This window comes from Etheostoma spectabile, unplaced genomic scaffold, assembly GCF_008692095.1.
Source record: "Etheostoma spectabile isolate EspeVRDwgs_2016 unplaced genomic scaffold, UIUC_Espe_1.0 scaffold00018820, whole genome shotgun sequence".
Classification (NCBI taxonomy): domain Eukaryota; kingdom Metazoa; phylum Chordata; class Actinopteri; order Perciformes; family Percidae; genus Etheostoma; species Etheostoma spectabile.
The window spans coordinates 1-26247 of record NW_022604495.1 but is presented as its reverse complement, the minus strand read 5'-3'; the positions used below and the strand labels follow the sequence as shown (position 1 = coordinate 26247).

Below are 26247 nucleotides of genomic sequence, written 5' to 3'. Positions count from 1 at the left end.
GAGAGGCAGAGGCTATTTATGACTCTTTTGTGTACGAGAGGGAAAACGTCGAAGAAGCGGCAGACGAAGAAACTGTAGAGACTCATCCCGAGCTGGATTACATGACGGTAATGGCAAAATTTAGCGACCATTTTGTGCCTAAAAGGAACGTTATCCACGACAGAGCTTGCTTTCATAAGAGAGTACAGAAAGCCGGAGAGCCAGTCGAGGCATTCGTAGAAGCTTATATGAGCTAGCACAATACTGTGAGTTCGGAAGCACTAAAGATGAACAAATCAGAGACAGGATCGTGATAGGTATATTGGATCGAGATGTTTCCCAGAAATTACAGCTGGAGGCAGACCTCACGCTTGAACGAGCTATTCAGATAGCACGCCAAAGTGAGCAAATCAAACAGCAGAGTGCAAGTTTGCGTGTGGAACATGCTGTGGACGGAATGAGTCAAGGAAGACGGCATTTTCACACTAAAAAGAGCAACAATGATGCACAATGGCGGAGAAAACCGGAGCACGGTAAGTCCAAATATCTCCTTACATGCTCTCGGTGTAATAGACAACATGGGAAAATGCAGCCATGCCCAGCGAAGAACAAGAGGTGCCGGAAATGCAATAAAACTGGACATTTTGAAGTAGTCTGCAAAACTAAAATGCTGAAAGAGGTGACAGTAGCTTCTGACAACCCAGCCGAGAGGGACGACATGTTTTTTCTTGGAGCAGTAACTAATACTAAGGCAGCAATAATTGAGCAGCCAGATTCGGATGATGAGTGGCTTGTAGACTTACCTGTAAATGGCTGTTCTGTCAGATTTAAAATCGACACAGGTGCAGACATTACAGTTGTGTCTCATGCTGCATTTAACAGACTGCTAAAGAGCCCAAAATTGGTCACAGCAGGTAAAATGCCACCGGTCACCAGCCCTGGAGGCGAAGTCCACTGTGTGGGCAAGTTTCTGGCCACAAGTCAGTTTAAGGGACAGAAATACCGGTTCTGGGTTACTGTCATAAAGGGACCCTATGCTCACAACCTGTTGGGAGGTAGTGTTGCCAGGAGGATGGGTTTGGTCAGAAGGCTCAACAATATAAACACAGACCTCCTAGGGGACGTCTTTGGGGAAATTGGCCTGCTTAAATGCGACCCTGTTAAAATAGAACTGAAAGCAGATGCAGAGCCCTACAGCCTGACAGCGCCACGCCGTGTCCCATTTCCTCTTCTTTCGAAGGTTGAAACAGAACTGAAGCGTATGCTAGACTTGGGCATCATAGAAGAGGTTACTGAGCCCACTGATTTGTGCGCCCCGATGGTTCCTGTTGAAAAGAAAAACAGAGATCAAGTAAGAATATGTGTGGATCTGAAACGCCTAAACAAAGCAGGAAAACGGGAGCGCTACATCTTACCAACTATGGAAGACATTGCTCCAAAGCTGGCGGGGGCTAAGGTGTTTTCCACCCTTGATGCCTCATGTGGATTTTGGCAGATTCCTCTGGATGCTAAGAGTAGGAGACTGACAACATTTATATCCCCCATCGGTAGATTCTGCTTCAGACGACTGCCGTTTGGAATCACGTCAGCTCCAGAAATTTTTCAAAGACAGTTATCCACACTGCTAAAGGACCATGAAGGGGTTGTCGTCGTCATGGATGACATTCTCGTTTATGGACAGACCAAGGAGGAACATGACAACCACCTGAATGCAGTTCTGAAGACTGTTAAGAACAGTGGCTTGAAGCTGAACAGAGCAAAGTGTCATTTCAGCAAATCAGAAACTCGATACTTCGGTCACATCATCAGTGCCGAGGGCATCAAACCAGATCCGACTAAGGTAGAAGCCATCACCAAGATGCAGAGTCCCACAAATGTGGAGGAGCTCCGGCAGGTTCTGGGTCTGATTAATTACGTGGTGAGATTCTTGCCAGGCCTCTCCACCAAGTTACACCCAATCACCAGCCTGTTGAGAAGTGAGAACAAGTGGGTATGGAACGACACCCAAGAACAGGCGTTCATCGCTGTTAAAGGCATGCTAGTGTCAGCCCCAGCTCTTGCATATTATGATGCAAATCGGAAAACCGTCATCAGCGCCGATGCAAGTAGCTACGGCTTAGGGGCAGCTCTACTACAAGAACATGAGGACGGCTTAAAGCCAGTGGCTTTCTGCTCCCTCACACTGTCGGATGCCGAGAGAAGATACTCTCAAATCGAGAAGGAGTGCTTGGCAGGAGTGTGGGCGTGTGAGCGGTTTGCACGCTACGTTCAGGGAATGGACAGTTTCCTTCTGCAAACAGACCACAAACCACTTGTGCCACTCATAAATACTTACGACCTGGACAAAACCCCTCCAAGGTGCCAGAGACTGCTGATGCGCCTTTTAAGGTTCAACGTGGAAGCAGTACACGTCCCAGGCAAGCAGTTGGTGGTGGCCGACACTCTATCCAGGAGGCCGCAGAAACACGTGAGTGATGAGACCACAGATCAGGTGATACAAGCACATGTTTCGTCAGTTGTAGCAAATGCACCTGTCTCATCCCAAAGACTCTCTAAGATCCGTCTGGCCACTCAGCATGATTATGAATTGCAGCAGATTACAAGTTTCATCAAGAATGGATGGCCGCCCAAAACAATGATGAACCCTTCTCTCCATCGTTATTATTCTGCAAGAGCTCATCTCTCAGAAACGGATGGATTAGTGTTATATCAGGACCGGCTGGTCATTCCTACTGCGCAGAGGGCTGAAGTGCTGTCAGATCTACATAAAGGACACCAAGGACTAACACGGTGCCGGGCACGCGCCAAGATGGCTGTGTGGTGGCCGAGCATCAGTGCTGAGATTAAACAGACGGTGTCGTCATGCAAATTCTGCATTGAAACAAACCAACCCAGAGGCATGAACCTCTCCTGACTTCTACCCTACCAGAGGGCCCCTGGCAGCGCATCGCTGCTGACCTATGTGAGTTTGAGAGGTGGAATTATCTCATCGTAACCGACTATTACTCCAGAGACATTGAAATAGCTCGACTGACTTCTATATCTAGTCGTGATGTCATTAGTCGACTCAAGGGCATGTTTGTGAGGTGGGGAATTCCACTGGAACTGGTCAGTGATAATGCCACTCAGTTCACATCTACTGAGTTCCAAGAGTTTGCCAGAGAATATGGATTCGTGCACACGACCTCTAGCCCACATTACCCTCAGGCGAATGGTGCGGCTGAACGAGCGGTTCAGACTGCGAAGAATATCTTGAAGCAGGCTGACCCCCATTTGGCTCTGATGTGCTACAGAGCAACCCCTAGTACCGCTACAGGTATGAGCCCTGCACTACTTATGATTGGGAGAGAGATTAGAACTACACTTCCGATGCTTGAGAGCAAACTGCGAGCTGCTCCGGTGGACAAGGAGTTGGTACAGCAAAAGGACGATCAGACAAAGTCAGCTTATCGGTTCTTCCATGATCGCCATTATTCTGCACAACCACTTCCCACTCTACAACCAGGACAGAATGTCAGGATAAAACTGGATGGTGACAAAGGTTGGAAAACCCCAGCTAAGATTATTGCCAAATGCAAGGAGCCACGGTCTTAAATGGTGGAAACAGATAATGGTGCTGTGCTACGACGGAATCGGAGACATCTGCAAGCTGTGCCACAGCTCACCGATCGACCAGATCAGCTACAGTCACCTGATTCCCCAGTGGAACCAACCAGTAGCTTTCCACCTGAGGACAGTTCCGACTCCACAACCAGAAGCCCTGTTCAGAGGCTGCTGCACCCGGAGGTGGAGCGTCCTACTACACTCGAAGGTTCACAGGTTACATCCAGGGGAAGAAAAGTCAGAATTCCTCTGAGATATAGAGACACTTAGTGACTCAAAGTCTTCTACTTCACGTGTTTAGTTCAAGTGTTTAGATGTGAAGCATATAGAGTTCAGGAACAAAAAGAAATATATAGACAGGAGGAGAGATAAGGAGTAAATTGGAATTTGAAAGTGCATTGGAACTCTGTAAGAGTAAAGATTCACATGTTATAGATGTTGGTATTATCAGCAAGTTTACTTCTAACTAAAGGCTTGTACTGAAAGTTTGTTTTGTAGGATTGATAGGAACAGCAACTGTTGAGGGCAGAATAATCCCTACGTTGCTGCGGACTGAGGACAGTCTACTCCAACGTCCTAGTGTTCAGAGATGCTATTTTCTAAATGTTGAGTATTTCTGTAAAGTACCCATAAGGTTAAGCAAGCGGTTTCGCTGCTGGGAGGGGGGAGATGTAGTGATATGTCACAGTTAGGCTTCCGTAGCAGAGGTACATTGTTGAGCATGCGCAAGACATCCAGCGGTTGTACAGTTACAAGCTGAGTCCTACAAGGTGCACTACGAGTCCGAGTGGAATTCTTCATAAAGATAGCCGTCTATGACAAAGTGCATGTGGCGGGGCTTTAAATAGCTGCGGCACGGAGGCTCTATCTAAACTGCATTTCGTTTCCTTGTACCTGAACATGTGTAATGACAATAAAGTTGAATCTAATCTAATCTACAGAGCGTGTGTGGTACCGTGTTTCTGATGGTCCGTGTCCAATAATCCAGAGATCTAGTGTTGAGAGCAGGAGTGAAGTGGCAGCAAGAGTCAGGTTCACGGAACTGTGGCAGACAAAGAATAATCAGGACAAGCAGATCTCATCAAAAACTAGTGCAAACCAGTAGAGAGACTAACGTGGTCGTCTTGACCATGATCTGACAAGGAGTGGTAGTTTGACCGGGTATTTGAAGCAGAGGTGATTAGAAATGATGAGCTGCAGCATGAACCCTGCCTCCCGTAGACCAGGCTTCACTCATTTAAGGGCAGACAGAGGGGATGGGGGGGGTGGGGGCAGAGACAGAGCGCTACCAGCAGCAGACCTAACAGTAAGTATATTTTTGTCCCATAGTTATTACGTAGAAGAAGAGTCCCATTGTAAAGTAAATGTATCTGAAGTTACCATGTTACCATAGTTAAACATGTTAACAATTTTCTGCAAATCAAAATTTACTTTTCTGAATTTAAAGTAGCGTCAACAAAATGCAAAAATGGGATTGTCTTATGCTTATCATTATCTAATGCTAACTATTAACACACGTATAACCAAGTTTCTTACAACGTTTGGTTAACTGTAATAACCATAATGCACCAATAATGTTGTGCTACTGTTTGCCCCGTCAGTTTATGGTGGGGACATTTAGCCTTGACATGCACGTTGAAGTTACTTCCACACTTGCAGCACTTTGCCAAACCAGATGCACTGTCTATCAATATATATACAGTCTGTGAGAGGCCAGAGGGAGGTCAAACTTTTTTATTTTTTCTACTTTTGGAGAGGATGGCGGAAAAATAAAGAATTCAATTCAACTGTTTTTGTAATTGTCGCCCATATCCATCTTCATTAGCGGCTATTTCATGTATGGGGAACATGCATGAGTGTATTGTTTGCTTGCCCATGTAGATAAATATATAAACTGTCGTATCAGAGGTATAGTATCCCGGATTGTGTATGGTCTGGATTTGGTGTATTATTTCCTTCTTTTAAAAAAAATGCTTTTACTAATTGATGCATGTATAAAAGGACACACAGATGTGACGTAGAGGGGGGAGGGTCATCAGCTGATTGATCGGGAGCAAGAGGGGACTCTGGGGAGATCAAGGGACGAAGCGGTCCCGTTTAGAGGGCTCTGTGTGGCATGTTTTTCAGGCGACACCAACCTCGGGATTAAGTATTTTCTCGTGGGATTAACAGTTGGGATTTCTCCTCTGATCCACGGCAGCGATGCTAAATGGACCGTTGCGAGGTTCCCTAGGTTACCACACTTCTCTTGCCATGTTTTGTTTGGTTTGTTTTCTACTAGGGATGAGCGAGTACAGCATTATCTGTATCTGTATCTGTTTACCACATGAATTATCTGTATATACGTACTCGGACTGGGCGGGGCCTAAACCGAAAGTGGTCAGATTTAACCCGGAAGTGGGTCAGGTTCTCTTGAAATGTGCGAGGCTTTAACCGGTATGTTATTTAAGCATGCAATTGATATGAGTTGATCAAAAATAGTTATATTTATTGCTGATTTGAAAACTATTTACATGACAGCATCGAGCTTCAGATCAATGGTGTTGTCATGGTAACAAACAAACTATATACAGAACGTTTTGCAACAATGAATACAACACATGCAGTTGCAATTATGAAGTAAAATGTAATGAACAAGAGTTTTCATACTCAGTATAACTTTCTTTTTTTAACTTTTTATTTTTTATGATCAGTGTGATTTTTTTTGGTTCTTTTTTATTTTTTTTATTTCCACACCAGGTATATGTGTGTGTGTGTGTGTGTGTGTGTGTGTGTGTGTGTGTGTGTGTGTGTGTGTGTGTGTGTGTGTGTGTGTGAGTAAGAGAGAGACACAGAGAGAGAGGGGGCGGGGGGCAGCTGACAGTAAAAAAACGGGAGTTGCATTTAAACCAAGCAGCACATCTGAAACCCACGTTCACCAGAAACCTACTGGTTACTATGTAAGGACTACAAACCCCACGTTCACCAGAAACCTACTGGTTACTATGTAAGGACTACAAACCCCACGTTCACCAGAAACCTACTGGTTACTATGTAAGGACTACAAACCCCACGTTCACCAGAAACCTACTGGTTACTATGTAAGGACTACAAACCCCACGTTCACCAGAAACCTACTGGTTACTATGTAAGGACTACAACCCCACGTTCACCAGAAACCTACTGGTTACTAAGTCTGTAAGTACTATAAACCGAAGTTAAAAACAAACCTGAAGCTGAAGAAACCCTAAACGTTAACGGAACAGATCCGCAGACCCGACTGCCTGCCTGACGGAGCGGGAGAGAGAGAGAGAGAGAGCGAGAGAGAGAGAGAGAGAGAGAGAGAGAGAGCGCATTTCTCCGTGATCTCCGTGTTCTGTGTGTGATTGGGTTGAAACGGTAGAAAAAGAATAGGCAGAAAAAACGTGACAGTCATACAATTCAAGGACCATTATTGTAACCCCTCTACGTTATTGCACATTGGACCAACGTAGTCAGTGTACGTTTTTATATGAGACTGGGTTGGTGATTGAGCCGAGCGGGTTTATAGACGGGGGGGCGTTGTGATTATCACAGAACGCTGCGCGGCCAGTTGAGGAGTTTTATTCAATCCGAGCACGGATATTGACTCATATTACTCGGATAATACTTGTACTCGGCAAAAGTGCTTTATCCGTACCAGATACTCGTTTCAGCCGGATACTCGGATCACCCCTATTTTCTACGTTTCTGGATCCGGACTATTTAAGATTACTGACTGACATTTATTTTGTTGGGACATTTGTTTTTTTGGGGGGAAACGTGGTTAAATGTGGGGGAATTATTTGAGTGCTTTAAACGTGTTTTTATTAAGTGGGTGTGTCTGATGTTTAATTTATTATATTTGTAATACACGCAGTTAAACCCATATTTGATGTTCTTCTTTTCATTTATTACCCTTTTTATTGAGCCAACTTAAAGGCCATAAGGGTGTTTGTGGTGTTTAGGGTATTCAGGAGCTGTTTAAATGAAGTAGGCAGGACTAGACTATAGCCTACTCGTCTTTGCAGATACCTCATTTTTTAAGCATGGTACTCTTCCCTTGCCGGGTGAGTGAGGGAACTGTTACCCCTTTATTAATTCTTTAATATAAACTGTCTATGTCCATGTTGTGGGTAGATGTAGACAGAAGTTGAGCTAGTTGCAGTTGGTAAGAGGGGATATTTATAATACACTGTAAAACTTTTCACCGTAAATTTACAGTAATATACTGGCAGCAGCTTCGCCAGTAAACTACTGTTAATTTACAGTAAGCATACTGTATTTTAAAATTAAGGTATTTTACTGTAAACAGGTATACAGTTACTAACTGTATTATTTGAATTTACAGTAATATACTGGCAGCAGCTTCACCAGTAAACTACTGTTAATTTACAGTAGGCATACGGTTTTAAACTACAGTATTTAACTGTAAACAGGTATACAGTTACTAACTGTATTTGAATTTACAGTAATATACTGGCAGCAGCTTCGCCAGTAAACTACTGTTTATTTACAGTATGCATACTGTTATTTTTAATTACAGGTATTTTACTGTAAATAGACATAGTTTTACTTTATTTGAATTTACAGTTTTTTTTGGCAGCAGCTTTGCCAATATTACACTAAAAATATAATTTCATGTTTATTTTGATTTACTGTAAATAAATATAATTAAATTTGTTGTACATGTACAACAATTGTGTTGACAGCACAAAAACATAGTGTTATGAAATTCTCAGTATACTGATCCAGAAGAATAAATTCTGCAGCTTTAAATGCTACCTCAGGGAACACTGCAATAAATAATTAGTCTTAAATAACAAGGAAAAAAGCAAGATTCAAAATCTAATTAACTCTTTATTTTAGAATCAATCATAATGTAGTAACTCATCTTGTAACTGCTTGGCTCCCATGCAGTAACCGTTTAAATCAAAAATCTTTAAAACATCAATGAAACACTTGAATGGGGCAAAACACTACATACAGCCGCAAGAACTGAACTAAACAACACAAAAACTAGCAGATATTGTTAATTGATGAATGACAAATGATATCTGCAGCTAAACAAAACAATACAAGAGAAACTCAAACAAAGTCCCACTTGAAGTCGTTGAGCTTCCTGATCAGGGTGCAGACATGCGGGTTCACTGTTGAAGGTTTCTTCTGGACCATCTTTCCAGTTTTTCTGCTGGGTGCCTTTGATCCTCTCTCAGGATTAGTCCCCATGCAGATCCTAAATGACAATGGAACAACACAAATGCTATAGGTTAATGAAGAAATGGTTCATTTTGGAGGAGAATATATCCTCTTTTAGTGTTAAAGGCACTACAGCTTAATTTGTATTTTTCTTATACAAGTAGTATTCAGCTACTAAACAAGAATAAAAACTGTATGTAATGTATGCCATTGTAGAATTACACATTCCAAAGGAAATAAACAATACAGTTACCAATAATTTAGAAATGTCCAGAAGTATATAATTTCTGGAAAAGATATTTTACCGCATAATACAATTAAGTTCACTTTATTCCTTCTGCATTTGTTGGTAACATTTCATGAACATTAGAGCTGTGTTGTTACAGTATTATTTTAGAAGACTTTAATGAGGGAAATATTCTTTTATTTTGAAATGTCACAAACAGTAACGATGCTTGACGGTGGTAGTTATGTGGCGTAACGAGTGACAATAGGCTGGGTTTTTGCAAAATTACTTTAAACCCCTAAGTTGTTTTTTTTAAATTATTTTAGTCAATGTTTATGCTTGTAGCAAATTAGAAGCTTTAGCTACTGAAATTCTAATCTCTGAGCACTTAATCAATAAAAAGTCAATCCCGGTGTATAATACAGTATGTGTGGAAAATCTCCTACCTCTGAATGAACTCCAACGAGCATGCAGCCTGGTCCTGGTATTGCAGGTTAAAGTTGTAGTGAGTTGACATTAGAACAGCAAGTCCCAGCTCAAAGGACCCCCCCTCACTGACAACCTGGCCCTCCACGCTCACACCCCCCGCTGATCAGTCAGTTGGACCTAAAAGAAATAGGAATATAATAGAAATGGTAACAATATGATTTCATTGTACGTAAATTAATTTGATCTGAATTTATTTACATATCCCCATATTTTTTTTAAACCACGTGAAATGTCTTCATATTTATGGCTATGGTAGAATTATACATTGTTCTACAATTATAAAACTAAACCTTTTTTCTATGGCATTGTGGCTATACCCAACAAATACAAAGCCTGATGACTTTCCATCAGTGTATTTTCCCCCATAAAAAATGGTGTGTTAGGTCATGACAACCAACATATATTTTTGTTAATGCTCTGTAGTATTGACTGTAATATAAAATATATGATATAATAATGAACTCAAAAAGGTAATGCAGAGTAGACTGCTATACAAACAACGTACCGGTACTATTAATCTCAGCTTTCAGGCAGCGGGACAGTCTGTAACATGGCGGGAGTGGCAGACACCTGCAAAGAAAAAACATAACAAAAATGCAATAATTACCTTATAGTAGCATTTTATGCCTTTATTTGGATAGGACAGCTTAGAATTGAAAGGGGAGAGAGAAGGGGGATGACATGCAGCAAAGGTCCGCAGCTCGGAGTCAAACCCGTGGCCGCTGCATCGGAGTTAAAAATGACAATAAACCGTTTGAAAAATAGATAACAAGTCAATATTATATCTTCGGTTGCACAAAAAGTCCGTTATCTAAAGTTATAGTTTTAGTAGTAAACCAAAGCAAATATGATTAAACAATGTTCATTTGCAGAAATAAAAAAGTCCGCCTAAAATCTTTGAAAAATGGACCATGAAACCGTTTAAAAAAAATTAAAAATTAAAAGTGAGTAACACGTCAATATAACATTCTTTTCTTTTGCACAAAAAGTCTGTTATCTAGCTAGTTAGAGTTATGGTTTTATAAGAAAACCCGAGCAAATATGAGAGCACCAAAGTCTGTAAGGTTCCAGTAGATTAGGGTTCCAGTAGATTAAGGTAGATGCAGCACTGCGTTAAGGAGTTTTCAAAACGCGTGTACAGTATAACTTTAGGCTCCTTCAGGAAAATGTTTCTACTGGGTACTAACGTTAACGTCTATAGGGTACTAACACCATTAACGTTAAGATAGCTTAACGTTTACGGTGTTTGTGGTAATGTTAGCGACCGTGATAACGTTAGCTAGCTAACATTACTACTCACACCATTAACAATAAACTAGCCGTTAACGGCGTTAGTGGTAATGTTAGCGACCGTGATAACGTTAGCTAGCTAACATTACTACTCACACCATTAACAATAAACTAGCCGTTAACGGCGTTAGTGGTAAAGTTAGCGACCGTGATAACGTTAGCTAGCTAACATTACTACTCACACCATTAACAATAAACTAGCCGTTAACGGCGTTAGTGGTAATGTTAGCGACCGTGATAACGTTAGCTAGCTAACATTACTACTCACACCATTAACAATAAACTAGCCGTTAACGGCGTTAGTGGTAATGTTAGCGACCGTGATAACGTTAGCTAGCTAACATTACTACTCACACCATTAACAATAAACTAGCCGTTAACGGCGTTAGTGGTAATGTTAGCGACCGTGATAACGTTAGCTAGCTAACATTACTACTCACACCATTAACAATAAACTAGCCGTTAACGGCGTTAGTGGTAATGTTAGCGACCGTGATAACGTTAGCTAGCTAACATTACTACTCACACCATTAACAATAAACTAGCCGTTAACGGCGTTAGTGGTAATGTTAGCGACCGTGAACACCAGATGATTAACTCTACTAGCTAGCTAGCTTAACGTTACTGTTACTGGGTGATCTGCTGCAATATCTAAAAAAAAATGAATCGATAAAACTATTCTTAATATTTCAAGGCATGCAGGCAAACAAAAATATTTTCAAACTTACATAAATGTTGAAAAAGCCGCTGACTCGCGTCCTCTTGGTGCAACTGCTGCTGTCCACGCGCTTTCCTCAGAGACCAGAGACTGATATGCATCGCGAGCCTGTCGTTGTCTGAAATATTTTAAATTGTAATCCCCGCTTTTTTCTTTATTTTCCCGAGATGCACTGCGATTTACAGTAAATCTGTAATCTGCAACATTCTGCAGATATTTGCTGTAGTCCTAGACCGTTAATTTATTTTCTCCCAGAATGCATTGCCACATACAGTATAATCCTGTATAATATTAAAACAGTAAAATACTGTGAGATTTTAGCTGTAAATTTACATCAAAGGTTTACAGTGTAGAGTACAGCCAATAAGGCAAAATAGTGTTTACAAAAATGAATGGAATTAATGAAAGACAAAACAATTTCACCAAAAGTAAAATGAATTGACTTGACACTGTTTCTTAATGACCTAAGACAAGTCATTCTAGAGAACATCCGACAGACTTACGTCCTATACCCTCCGTTTCCCTCATGCTCTCCTCTAGAACACACTCAACTGCCTACCTCTATATGCCTGGACCCCACCCCTAAAATTGGATCATACCAATTCAACCATCTAGGGGTGGCTCAGATTACTAGACAGTTAAAAGGCTACACACAGCCAAAATGCATCTAACACACTAGACATTTACACCTTATACGTACAATTCACATTAAAAATGAGGAAAGGCTAGGTTAATAGATGATTTTAATCGATCATTAACATAAAATATGAACTCAATAAATCAATTTATAAACAGGCATCAATCCAGGTCTGTCTTTGAGGGCTAATTTAGGTAGCTTATAGCTACCGTGATGGCAGCCATGCGCCCCGCCATTTAAAAAAAAAACGCAGACAAAGCGGAGGCCAGAATGATAGTAAAACAGGTTTATTTCCAATCTCCAATGTCGGTATGCAATGGTAAAAAAACAAAAAACAAGTCCAATAGTACCCCAGGGTGCAGAGCGTGTTTGGTACTGTTGAGTTATAAAAAGTTATAAACTGTGTATTATGCAGCCAGGATGGGATTAATATACATATGTCTGTGAGGAAGGCAGGATGGCCATTTGTTCCTTACCTCCTCCCCCCCCCCGTTTCTCTGACTGTAAAGAGTTGATCTGGTCAAGTCTGGCATTCAACATATGGAAAGGGCTTCCTGCTATGCAACAAAAGGTGGTCCTCTCTGTCTCCTGTCCCCTGGGGTCTTGGTCTAGGCTAAAACAATACAATGTTGATTGGAATATGTTGATGTTGGAGTTTCACATTTACACAACAGAACCTCTGTTCTGTAACCAAAACGACCCCCAAAGGTGCAGTGTTTGAAGGCAGGTCAGTTCTCATTGCACAGGAAAGATGTACGGCATGTTGTCATGACAACAGCGGACCAATGAGAATGGAATTGAAAGCACCAGGTGAAAAGGAACCGCCCCCAGGTACACGGCATAAATGAGAGTGTTTTACAGATATTCAGGACTGCTTTCATGTGACTCCGTCAGGAGGAGCGTGGATCAGTCCGCTGTCAGCTGCAGTGTTATTGTGTTTGTTTTGTCTGATTGTCTTTGTCTTATCATTTTCATCACTGCTGTTGCATTAACCTTTTCCTTCATTCTCAATTCGACCCTCAGCCTTCTTTTCCTCAGAAATCTGAACGAATGCGATGTTAAGTTATGAATTTCTTACAGTACCGTGTCCAATAATCCAGTGATCCTGGGCAGTGATCCTGGGCTCCTACAGGAGGAGACCGGCAGACCAAGCATAACGAAGACAAGCAACTTTCCATTGGCATGTCCTGTCTCTCCAACAAGATCAACGCCAGAACCAATGATAGACTTTGCATTAAAGCCTCTGTGACAACCAAATTAACAGATGATCTAATTAATTGTGTATATAGTTGAGGGAACAAAATGGCGCCGTTGTGTGTGGCTCGCCGTTTACCTCTGCTGAGATTATTGTGTATTGTCCTGCTCCTACTACTTATCACTCAGAATGTGTCACCACTGCTGGTGTATGACCGCTTGACCCTTGTAACTATAGGTAATTCAGCGGAAAAAATGCTGATCCACGGCTCTGATGAGCAGTCAAAGTCCCCACCGCCTTTCCTGGCGTCCATACCGGATTACCTACGGCGCCAACCTTGCTTGCTACCCCGCAAAAATAAAAATCGCCGCAGGGGACGCGGTAAGAGAGGCGGAGTTCGTGTCAGGCTTGTGGCTTACCTGGCTTCACTTTCCTCATGCGATCCGGACCTTTCAGGTGTCGGGTTTTCTACGGAGTTTGTGGGCTTCGATCGGCGGCGTACTTTGGCGTACAATTACCGGTGGCTCCGGCCTACTGCGGATCTGCCTGACTCCGGGTGCCAGCCTCCCCGCTGCCGGAGCGTGAAGCTCTCTGTCCGCGGCTGTGTGCACAGGAATCTCCGCCCACTTAGTCGGGCTTCCAAACAGTCTGGAAGGCGTTCAATTCGCATGGCACTGATCAACACCAGATCAGTCATAAATAAGACTTTCATCCTCAGTGACTTTTTTACTACCAATGCTCTGGACTTTTTTCTGCTGACCGAAACCTGGCTAAAACCAGGTGAAAACAGCGCCTTCACGGAGCTCCTCCCCCCCGGTTGCTCTTTTTTCAACTCCCCGCGAGCTTCAGGCCGAGGTGGTGGATTGGCCACACTCTTCAAGGATGAGTACAGATGCAGATTACTACCTGTTTCCTGCTGTTCTAGCTTTGAGCTTCAACTGTTCGTGGCTGACCTGGATTCCCCTGTTTTGTGTGCAATCATTTATCGCCCACCAAAACTCAACAGGGATTTTATCCGCGAGTTTTCTGAATTTCTGGCTGACGTTGTTCCAAAATATGACAAGCTCCTGATTTGTGGGGACTTCAATATTCATGTTTGTTGCCCCTCAAACCCTTTGGCTAATGATTTTAAAACTTTGTTAAACTCTTTTGGTCTTAATCAATGTGTGAATAGGCCAACACATAATCTTGGCCATACCTTGGATCTTATCATCTCTGTTGGACTTTCCGTTTCAGTCACTGACATTTTAGACTCCGGCATCTCAGATCACTTCCCCATTAGATTTGAGATCAGCGTTCCTCCACCGCCTAGTAAACCTGTATCCTCAGTCTCCAGGCGTCGCTGTATCACTCCCTCCTCAGCTGCAGAGTTTGCTTCAAAATTCTTTGTCTCTCAGTTTTATGCTACTAATGGTCTGGTTTTACCATCTTCCCCAGACAGCATTCTCTCAGCTTTCTATTCTACAAGTGTGGAAATACTGTACTCTATTGCCCCTCATCGCTTTAAATCTATCAAACCTAAAGCAGACCCCTGGCTAAACGACAACACGAGGGCCCTTAGGCAACGCTGCAGACAAGCTTAACGGAGGTGGAAAAAGGACAAGTTACAAGTTTCTCTGGGCTTGTTAAGGGAATGTCTTGCAGAGTATCAGAAGGCTGTAAAGGTGGCAAAGATGAACTATCTCTCATCTGTCATAACTAACAGCAGCCATGAACCTAGGGTGTTATTCAACACTATAAACTCTGTTGTGAATCCATGCGCCTCTTTTTTGACAGAGGTTTCGACCAGTATGTGTGAGAAGTTTCTCTGTTACTTTATTGATAAAGTAGCTTCAGTCAGGCAAAACGCCAGTGTTGATTTTAATGTGTCTGTACCTGTTGTTCCTGTGCATTCTGCTGTGTTTGAGGAATTTAAGCCTGTTTCTCTGTCGCTGCTCACTGAGGTTGTACAACACTTGAAACCTACCAATTGTGCTTTAGACATCATTCCTGCCAGGATGGTGAAGGAGGTTTTTAGCACCATTGGGTCGAGTCTACTTACCTTTTTTAACTGTTGTCTAAGTTCTGGTTCTGTCCCAGAAGCTTTTAAACATGCGTTGGTTAGGCCACTACTTAAAAAGCCTAATCTTGATCCCAATGTGTTGTCCAATTTTAGACTAGTCTCACATCTGCCCTTTCTTTCGAAGGTGTTGGAAAAAATTGTTTTTAATCAGTTACAAGTCTTTTTACAACAGAACTCAGTGTTAGAAAAATTTCAGTCTGGTTTTAAAACGCGCCATAGCACTGAGTCGGCGCTTCTAAGAGTTCACAGTGATATAGCTTTGTCTGTAGATGCTGGGGATCCTACTGTGCTAGTGATGTTGGACTTGACCGCAGCTTTTGATACGGTGGACCATGTAGTCCTTCTTGCACGCCTTGAGCATTTTGTAGGCATTCAAGGCACTGCACTTAAATGGTTTAGCTCTTATTTGACAAGTAGGACTTTTTCTTTCACAATGGGTGATTTCTCCTCCTCATCTGCTCCTCTCTATTGTGGGGTGCCCCAGGGTTCAATTCTTGGCCCTATCTTGTTCTCTTTATATATGTTGCCATTAGGAGCTATAATCGAAAAGCACAACCTGTCATTTCATTGTTATGCAGATGACCTGCAAATTTATCTGCCTATACAACCCAATGACAGTGTTGCACTAAACTGCCTCCTAAATGGCATTAATGATATCAAGTTGTGGCTATCTCGCAATTTCCTGACCCTGAATGATGACAAGACCGAATGTATTATCTTCAGTACAAAATACATGTCAAACAATCAAACTTTAAGTCTGGGAGCTCTGACTTCATGCGCCAAGCAAACTGTAAAAAATCTGGGTGTGACATTTAATTGTAGCATGAAATTTGACAAACAGATAAGCAATGTTGTCAAAACAAGCTTTTTCCAACTTCGTCTCCTGGCTAAAGTAAAGCCTTTTCTTAACAGGCACGATTTGGAAAGGACTATTCATGCCTTTAATAGTTCACGTCTCGATTATTGCAACGCTCTTTATGGTGGCCTAAATCAAAAATCCATCGCACGTCTGCAGCTTTGCAAAATGCCGCTGCTCGCTTTCTCACAAATACTTCTCGGAGTGCACACATCACTCCCGTTCTTTTTACTCTACACTGGCTTCCGGTGCGTTTTAGAATTGATTTTAAATTGCATTGTTTGTTTTTAAAGCCCTAAATGGCCTTGCCCCAAAGTATTTGTCCGAGCTTTTAACTTTGGGTGGGCAAAATCGGTTGTTGCGGTCTTCCAATCTACGGACTCTAGAAGTCCCGAGGTCGAGGTACAAGCAGTGGGGCGATCGGGCTTTCGCTGTTGCTGGCCCAAAACTCTGGAACAAGCTCCCGCCAGACATTCGCACTATAACGGATGTTGTTCATTTTAAATCAAAACTTAAAACTTATTTATTTAGAATGGCTTTTAATACACAGTAGTGGTGTAACAACTCTTTTTCTGATGATTATAGGTTACTTAATCTGTCTGTTTTTATGCTTTGTCTGTTTGTTTGTTTTGTTTGTTTGTATTTCACGTGAATGTTGTGTTTGTTTTCTTGATGATGTAAAGCACTTTGGACACCTGCTGGTGCTGTAAAGTGCTATATAAATAAATGTTGATTGATTGATTATCATATTTACTTTATTTACTCGATATTTACTCGCAACTCAAATTTTAAGAAGTGCCTGACTAGCTCAGTGGGTAGAGCATGAGACTCTTAATCTCAGGGTCGTGGGTTCGAGCCCCACGTTAGGTGGTGGTGTTTTAGAGAGTGGGAATGCCTGAGTTCTGCACCATATAGGGGGGCAGATCATCTGTCAATCGAAAGATTAGCAGTTCCATCCCAGTGTAAAATCCCTGTAATTTACCAGACTAAAATGTGCCTGCATTCTACGATCATGGTCTAAAATTGAAGACATGAAGGTATTTTTGCCCCTGTGAACAATTAAAGAATTTTTCTGATGTTTTTAAATTTTGTGGGCAAGCCACGGCTGGGATTCGAACCGTCGAACTGTGGAACATCAAGTATACCGCCAGTCTAGGCATTTTACTGCCCCCTACTGTCTTTTTAAATGAACAGTTCTTTAGTAATTTAATTGTCCACAAGGCAGATATTCCATCAGTTTCTTTATTTTTGTCCAGTTTTCCAGTTTAAAAACTGTTTATTGCCTTATTTGGAAATCACTTTCCAGAATTTGGGGTGTTACTCTGTTATAAAGCTGGGCTGGGTTGTAAATAGTGATACAATAAATAATAATTGCAAATAAATAACTATTGATAAGTTCTTCCCCAAACCTTACAGAAAGGCTTAGTTTTGATCTGATTGCAAGGATTGTTGGGCATCTTTTATAAATGAAAACTGATACACTGTATTATTTATTCCTACCTTCCTGAAGTGAATAGCATCCTACATACAGTAACTGTTGCTGCATGTTGTCATCATTGTCATCACCATTATCATTATTATTATTATTATAATTATTGTTACCCACTTTAGTGTAGAAAAAAAGGAATAAATAAAGAATTTTTGTAAAGGTTTAATTAAAACACACCATAAAAAGTACAACAAACACAAAACAATTATCATAAATGTTATTGTTTTTTTTTTAAAGTCCTCCAGCCACTGTTCTTTGGGGACAGCCTCAACTGAAGGGCAGTACACAGTCCCTTTGTACTGGCTGTGTCCTGTCTCAGCTGTCCTGAACTGCCCGCATTTCTTGCACGTGTCGTGCAGTACTCTGCGGGTCAGTTTTCAGACTGGAGCCGGAAGAGCAGGAGTTTGGCACGCTGCAGCACTGCCAAATGGGAGATTGGATGTAGTCCTCCCTGGGTTTAGGCTGAACCCCAGGGCCTGGGGGGCAGACATCAGGACAGGCACCTGTGTACTCATTGGAGCCAGCATCATCAGCTGTGGAGCTGACGTGGGAGGTGGATGCGGAGCCGGGAAGAGCTGCCGCTGAGTACGTGGCCTCACAGCCACAGGTGTCGCGAATGTGGGTGCAGCCTTCCTCTTAACCTGCGCTTGACCCACAGTGGTACTGGTGAGCCGGGCCAGGTGGGGGGGGGGACAGATAGGGGGTGCATATTTGCGCTGGGGAGAGGGTCAGCCGCCACAGACAAGCGGCTTGGCAGGTCCAGACCCCGCATCACCACCATGCTGTCTTGCCTCTTCACCGTCTTATTGTGCCACTGCACTAGGGTGGTGTGGCTCACGTCCACCAGCTGCATGGTGGTTTGCTGATTAATTAACCCGTTGGCGAGAATGCGCCGCCTGACTGGTCTGTAGTCCTCCAGGATAAGGTCCCATCTGGATCTCTTCTTGGGACTGCGGTGGATGGCACAGCCGAACAAAGATGGTTCCCACCAGGCGGCAGCAATCTGGCCCTTGGGCAAGCGGGGCAGCGATGGTGAGGGCATGCCGCTTTACATTCTCCACCCCTGGAGTGAACTCCTGCCTCATCTTTGAAGACTTGAACCTCCCTGTGTCCAGCCTAGTCTTGTGTCTGGCAGCAAAGACAACCCGTTGCTTGTCGTGGTCTAGGAAGTTCTGGCACAGAGCGACAATATTGACAAAATCACCTGAGAAAGACAACATACAAAGAACCGCACATGAGAAAACAAAAACAGTCAAGTGTGGACATTTGAGACAGAGAACAGAGGAGGAAAAACAAGACGATATAAGTTCGTGACCTGCTGGTTGGTGAGGGCTAGAGAGGGCTGGTTGTGCAGCTCCACTAGATATTCTGCCAAGCTGTCCACTCATCCACAGCCTGGTGAAACAAGGATGAGAATATTCTGAGATGAGTGAAGTTGGGACAAAACAAAATAACAGTGATGTTATTTATTAGCAAATGAATATGCTTTACATACCCCAGACACATCCGCAGCCATGAGGAGATGGCAGGCTGGATAGGAGCAGCCAGGGAGGAGGCAGCAGCCAGGGAGGAGGCAGCAAGGATGGAGAAGACAGGCTGTGTTGAGACACTTAGGTCATCAAGGAGACCTGACATTGTGAGGTCAGTTGTTTGGTCTTCCTCAAAGCCTTCATTGTCTTCCTCGCCCCCGTCCACATCCTCCAGCATGTCTTCTGTCTCCTCTGAGTCAGGGCTGACCTGCAGGGGCTGCCCAGTCTGACTTAACAGGTAGTCAACACCAAGCAGCTCTCCTATTAAAAAGAAAACATAAACATGTGCCCAAGCATGCACACGTAATTAATTAGTTAATGTCATGTATCATGTTAAGTATATAGTTAGCTTTTATTTTGAATGTCGGTTAAAACACTTAGAAGCCAACAAACCAAAAATACTAGGTAGACAGTTATTATTACATTAGCATACCAGTGTATTTGGAGGGTGGCCTGAAGTTTGGCACAAATGGCCGGCCAAACACCTTCAAGCTGCTGCTGTTGACGCACTGGGTCACATGCCCGGCGTAGGTGAGCAGAGACGATGGCCTACTGGTCACCGCCGCACTCCCCCGATCCTGGTTCCACCTGTTCAGGCCTTCCAGGAGGTAAAGATGGAAATTCAGCGCATTTGCACTAGTTCCTGACAAAAAAATAAAATATTAATAGTCCATTAAAAAGGTCTGGCTTTCCAATCTAATGATTCTTTTCATAAAAGACTATACTGGGTGTTTATGATGTACTGTAAGGAAGACACCCACCTGGAATGAACGTGTTCAGGTGTCAATGAAATGATTCCAGAGACGTGGACCCTCTGGCACAGCGATACTCAGGACAACACCCCCCTTCTTGGTGGTACTCGTCTCTGTATGAAGCTGCACACCAGGCAGGTCCTGGATGCACTTGACGTGGCGTTGCTGCACACGCCAGATGTGCTCCATGCGCACCTGGTCCAGCAGTGGCACCTCCATGAGGTCCCTCCTGTTTGCCTGAACTGAAAAGACAAACAATATTAATTTGATTATGTAACAAACACAAAACCACTATATATATATATATATATATATATATATATATATATATGAAATAAGAGTTATTTAATGAATTATTCACCATTGACACACTTAGTAGGGGGACTGGGAGTCCTCACAGAAGACGGAGAAGGGATATATATATATATATATATATGTATATAACCAGCTGGACCTGCCGGAAAGATGGTGGCACAGCAGCCGTTGCACCAGCGGTCGAGACCAGAGCAGCAGACTGCGAGGCTGCTGCAGGAGGCTGAGTGGTGGGCTGCTAAAGCAACAGCATTGTGATGCGTGATGTAACAGCAACAACACTGCAGCAGACATGAGATGTGAGATTAAACATAATGATACATCAATTTAAAACAGATCACCTTAGTGCAGTGAAATCCACAATTACAGGCCACTGACCCTCCAAACAGAGTGGTCTGTCCACGGGCCTGCATGGGACATTTCTCAATCTGAAACAATCACAACCATGTTTAGACTGGGGTGTACAGTAATTTGTTTTATTCATAGCATCTGCACTATTGTATGGTATATTTTTTGAAGTTATCATTATATATTGCTATATTTTACCTTCTGATAGAGGTCATGCCACTTCCGCTGCTTAGGGGCTGGTCCTTTGCCTCCAGAAGGCCAAACCCCTGAGCGGGCATACGCCCTCAACCTCGCCATCCACTCTCCTTCCCCCATGGACTTGTTGCTTTTAGGCTTATTGCTCATCTAAAGGCAACATGAATATGGACAACAATATACAATGAGCATCCTTTGGACAATACACTGTGACACTACAGCACAAACGCACACCTAGTATGACAGCTGCATTATCAAAATCAATCAAGTTACTTTTAAATGGGTAGTAATCTACCTGGATGATTAGCATAGAGTAGGCTATGTCATAGCAAGTTAGCTACATATTGTTTCTCTATTCACAGTAATATTGAGAATAATATGTAGATCGTAACATTAGTTTGTTTACATGACACAAACTAGCCATAATACAGTAGTTAATTTAGCTACAGATTGCAATTTACCCAGGTGCAGGTGGTTAACTAAGAATAGTAACAACATAGTAGTTACATGGCTTTTTCTATTTATATTAATATTTCACAAGTTACGTTTATCAATAGTAACGTTAATGTCAGTTAGTTTACATTTCACATGACACAAATGATCATATTAGCTAGCCTACCGCTACAGTTAGCATTAGCGATTGTTAGCTATAATGCTACGGCCATATAACAATGTAACACCTGGCAAAATTATCAGAACACTTTGTGTGAAGGTATTAAATAAACTGTATAGGCCTATTTAAGAAGGAAACGCATGTTAATGGTTACTTACCATTGAAGTTTATCTCACTGTCAGCTTAAGTGCGATGACAACAAACCGTTACTAGGCACGCTGGGGGCGTCATGTACGTGAACGTCATCCTATGACGCTTGGGACGTCAGCGTCATGTACGGTGCGTCATCCAATCTTTCCAATTTATCAGCGTTATGATTGGCTAGATCCATTGTCATCCCGCTACGTGACTGGACGGGGGTGAATTTCACATTGGACATGACCGAACGTGATTAGCTGTCAAGATTGGAAATAGAACAGACGATTCTGAGCGAGAAAGCGCCACTCTGCTCTGGAATTTCTACCCAGGTCTGTGATTCACATTTTGATGGAAGTTGGCAACCTAGGTTCCAACCGCTCACGGGTTGGAAAGTTAAACATTTGGTAGACCTTGCAACTATCTTTTATGTGAGCTTCCTGATTACTAACACATTGATTATTCACATGTAACACTTGTGATTTTCTGGTGTTTTAAAAACAGGGCATTGTGAGTACAGATATAAACATCAGTAAGGAGTCTACCAAGTTGCCTCTTATCATTTTAGTTTGGACACCCAGTGAGGCTTACCGCGATGGTTTGGACTGGGTCGACTAGGGTTTTCGGCTGCTCTTGTAATTGTCAGCCCAAACATATGGGCGTTCATGGAGACATGGAAGAAAGTCACTAGGGTGGCAATTTGCTTGACAATAGCAATACATTGCGCGGGATGTTAATGGCATCTTATTGACCTTGTACCCCAAAATGCAATACAGGCTAAATCCCATGGTGGGAATCAAGATCCATCAATGTTTCTGTCCACAATGTCCACCTGAATCCAGAAATGTCCCTGCCAGATGGGCAATAGACTGACAGTTGGGTCAAAATTGTGCAATTATCTTCAAAATGTCCAACTGAGTCCACAAGTATACCTGCCAGATGGGAAATTAACTGATAACTGTCTTCATGGTCTGAACATGTCAAATATTGCCGGCCAACGCCCACATTGAGTCCAGGTGTGTCCGTTTTGGTTCCTGATCCATGCTATGACCCCAAGAGTGCACAATTTACAATTGAAAGCTGTGGGGAAAGGGGGGTTTCAAAGCTAATAGACCATTCAACAAGCAGTTCTGATGCACTATACTGGCCCACTCAGGATGAGCACTGTATACTCTGACTGCAGCAACACAAGTTCAAATTTCAGTGATACCTAATTTTTATGGTGATTACGAGACTGAATGCAAAGTGATCTGTAGCCGGGGGATTGGGTGGACATGATGATGGTATGCAAACTGAAGTAATCTCGGCAACAACAAGGTGCTGCTGGGAATTGAACCCAGGATCTCCTGTTTACTAGACAGGCACTTTAACCAACTAAGCCACAGCACCTCCATGAATAGGTGTAATGTTAAGTCTTAATTTCTCTTTTACCTAGAATAAGCTAAACATACAGTATACTGACTGGCAGTATTGGGAGTAACGGGTTACAAAAGTAACGCAAATAAAGTAATGTATTCCTTTTTGCTTTAACACAGTAATATAACATATTACCAATTACATTTCAGTAATATTATACTTGTTTAAACAACAACAAACACAAACATTAAACTAGAGACAGTGAAGCTCAGTCCACCAGGTGGACCAGTCACCATTTGAACCAGACTGGGGGGGACGTTTCAGGGCCCAGCACTCTTCCAGATCGTTGAGAACTCTAGCAGCTGGGTGTGCTGCAATACAAAATGAGAAATGGTGACCAGGCCAAGATGCCTCGTGGGGGCCTCCCTAGGGAGGTAGTCCAGGCACGTCCACCTGGAGGTCTTGGGTAAGACCCAGGACTAGGTGGAGGGATTATATCTCCAACCTGGCCTGGGAACGCCTCGAGATCACCCAGTTGCTCGGAAAAGGGAAGTTTGGGGTCCCCTGCTGGAGCTGCTTGACAAAGATGGATGGTTGGAACCCTGTTCACTAGCTCATTGTAATCTTGCATGACAGACAAACGTTTAGTAGGCGCTGTAGCTTAGTGGTTAAATCACCTGTCTTGTAAACAGGAGATCCTGGATCCAAATCCAACAGTGCCTGATAATTAGTTAATACTTTAGTTATCAGCACTACAAAGAGTGTATATATTTGTTATTTATTTTTGCTATAGTGCTTAACAAGCATTATTTAATTTTGCCCAGTTGTGGCCTGTTGAGGGGCAATACATATCTGAAGGGAAATGGATTGGACCCATTTTTTAATGCTTTCAAAACCTTGTTTTGTTGGGGCTGAACGTGGCCAGGTGTACACCAGGACCCTGTGACATCACTGTCAGGTGGGGTTTCAGGTGTTTGATGCTAAATGAGGTCAGAGGTGAAATAAACATGAACTTTACCGACCAAGGCACTTTGGGCACTGACTGCCTGATTTTAACGTCTTCAGTGCTGCTGGAATGAAAATTAATACATTGATTATTTATATAAGTTGACTATATCGCGATATGCAACTAAAAGAAGAATCACTGTGTCTTCATAGATCTAAGAAGAGGGAGCCAACTCGTAGGGATCTGCACCACCAATAAACTGTAATTTCTCAAATATCTTCCTCCCCTATATGTCCCTGAATTCTTAATTATTCTGTAGTTAGAAATCGCTGTGAGCAGGGTTTGAACCTGCGCAGGGAGACCCCATTGGATTTCGAGTCCAACGCCTTAACCACTCGGCCATCACAGCTGTAAATAAGCTCTTGTTTTTACAGCGGAGAACCCCTGAGGCCTGACAGACTCCATTCAGACCAATCAGACAAAGATAGAGCCTATCTCACAAGTACCTTGGGCAAATCTAAATGAATGATGGGATTCCCAGCACTTCAGTTCCAAAGGATCATTCAAATCTTGTGGGTATTTCAGGTGTAATGTGGGTAGTTAATCCACCCCCTTTAGATGATCTGATTATTTCCGAACCAGTCCAGATTAACAATTAACAAGTTATTGAATCACAAGTCAATGAGAAACATACATGTGTACAGACAAGGCTAGCAGTAACAGCGCCGCATCAGAAACATTTCTGGTGTGCAAAGACCAAGAAAATGCCACGCAACAGAAATGCCATGCTCACATCACACAGGCAGTGGGCAGGAGGCCTTACCTCGACTTCCACCAACTGCGGATCCACTCTGCTTTGTGTCTGCTCCGTGATCCGCAGTCTGTCAACACCCACCTGGTCCGGATTTGTTGCAGGCCATGACGGACCACTGAAGTCACAAGGACCCACGGGATCTCGTAATTCATGTATGACCACGCGATATAAAGGATGTAGTTTGTATAAACAACCACCACAACCTGATGAATGAACTAACTTAAACTTGCATTGCTCTAAATTTCATGTGTTTTCATGTATCATCTTAAGTCTGTGTTGATGTAGTGTTTTTGTGTAAATGTAACATGCTTTTTTCATTTGCTACCAGGCTTAATGAGTAGCATGGGGATTGGGTAGACATGATGATGGGATGCAAACAGAGGTTGACTGCAACAACAAGGTGCTGCAGGGATTTGAACCCTGGATCTCCTGTTTACTAGACAGGTACTTTAACCAGCTAAGCCACAGCACCCCCATGAGTACTACTCACAAACAAACAACAAACTTACTCTCATTCAGTTCAGGAGTTGCAAAATGGCGCCGCTGAGTGGCAGCTTGTTACAGTACTCTGCAGTTTGATACATCTTTTTAGTGTTTTTACGGTGTTTTTGTCTTTTTTGTTAGTTTTCTTTGTCACTACCGACACTTTAAGCAAGTGGGCACTATGGATGTTCATATTGTTACGTTCGTAGCTTGTCTCTTGCTGTTTTTGGAACTTTTGGCACAGCAAATGGAAACTCATCCACAAAGCACCCCACTCAACGACGGTCCCATTGTTCTACACCCGGGATCAGCTGTTAGCCCTGCGCCACACACCCCCTCTCTGCGCGGAGCGGCAGGAGATTCCGAAGGAGTTACGGAGAAGAAGGAGAGGGAGCAGAGCGGGTGTGAGCGCAGGGCGCAGTGAAGCGGAAAAAAAGACGGTATAAACCATGTTTACCGTCTGTCATCATGGGCAACGTTAGATCTCTGTCTAACAAGATGGAAGAGCTGACGGCGCTGACCCGACTGCAGAGAGAGTACCGGGAATGCAGCCTCATGTGTTTCACCGAGACGTTGGCTGTGTGAACTTTCTCCCGACGCCCCGTCACCCTGGACGGTTTTAAACTTTTACGAGCGGACAGGAAAGCAACGGAGAGCGGTAAGAAGAAGGGAGGGGGGATCGCTGTGTTTGTGAACGATAGGGGTCCACCCGGGACACATCAGTGTGAAGGAGCAACTCTGTACCAGAGACTTGGAGCTGTTAGCAGTCAGTATTAGGCCATATTACCTCCCGAGGGAGTTCTCACAGGTTATCGCTGTGACCGTGTACATCCCCCCCTCGGCGGTCGCTGCTGCTGCTACAGATCAGATTCATACTGTTGTGGCTCAACTTCAAAACCAGCACCCCCATTCCCTTCTCCTCATCTCTTGGGACTTCAATCATGCTTCCCTGTCCTCTGCTCTCCCCACCTTCACCGTATGTTAATTGCCACACCAGAGGCGTCACAACTTTGGACTTATGTAT

At 43.0% G+C, this 26247-nt stretch overlaps 1 protein-coding gene, 1 long non-coding RNA gene and 4 other non-coding genes across 6 annotated transcripts; 2 read left to right on the top strand and 4 right to left on the bottom strand.

The window, feature by feature from the left end:
- Positions 1-8426: 8426 nt before the first annotated feature.
- On the bottom strand, positions 8427-11849 carry LOC116682634 (uncharacterized). Its single transcript, XR_004330455.1, has 4 exons — positions 11512-11849; positions 9999-10063; positions 9451-9610; positions 8427-8815 (listed from the first exon to the last, which is right to left on the bottom strand). It is a non-coding gene; the product is annotated as an uncharacterized LOC116682634 (long non-coding RNA).
- A 1738-nt stretch (positions 11850-13587) lies between these two features.
- Positions 13588-16804, top strand: LOC116682632 (uncharacterized). The gene is given in 4 exon segments (XM_032509740.1): positions 13588-14219; positions 15396-16411; positions 16414-16524; positions 16527-16804. Coding segments are annotated over 4 exon segments (2037 nt in total).
- Positions 16805-17048: 244 nt separating this feature from the next.
- On the top strand, positions 17049-17121 carry trnak-cuu (transfer RNA lysine (anticodon CUU)). Its single transcript has one exon. It is a non-coding gene; the product is annotated as a tRNA-Lys (tRNA).
- A 5818-nt stretch (positions 17122-22939) lies between these two features.
- Positions 22940-23013, bottom strand: trnat-agu (transfer RNA threonine (anticodon AGU)). Its single transcript has one exon. It is a non-coding gene; the product is annotated as a tRNA-Thr (tRNA).
- Positions 23014-24253: 1240 nt separating this feature from the next.
- Positions 24254-24335, bottom strand: trnas-cga (transfer RNA serine (anticodon CGA)). Its single transcript has one exon. It is a non-coding gene; the product is annotated as a tRNA-Ser (tRNA).
- Positions 24336-25138: 803 nt separating this feature from the next.
- trnat-agu (transfer RNA threonine (anticodon AGU)) lies at positions 25139-25212 on the bottom strand. Its single transcript has one exon. It is a non-coding gene; the product is annotated as a tRNA-Thr (tRNA).
- Positions 25213-26247: the final 1035 nt, after the last annotated feature.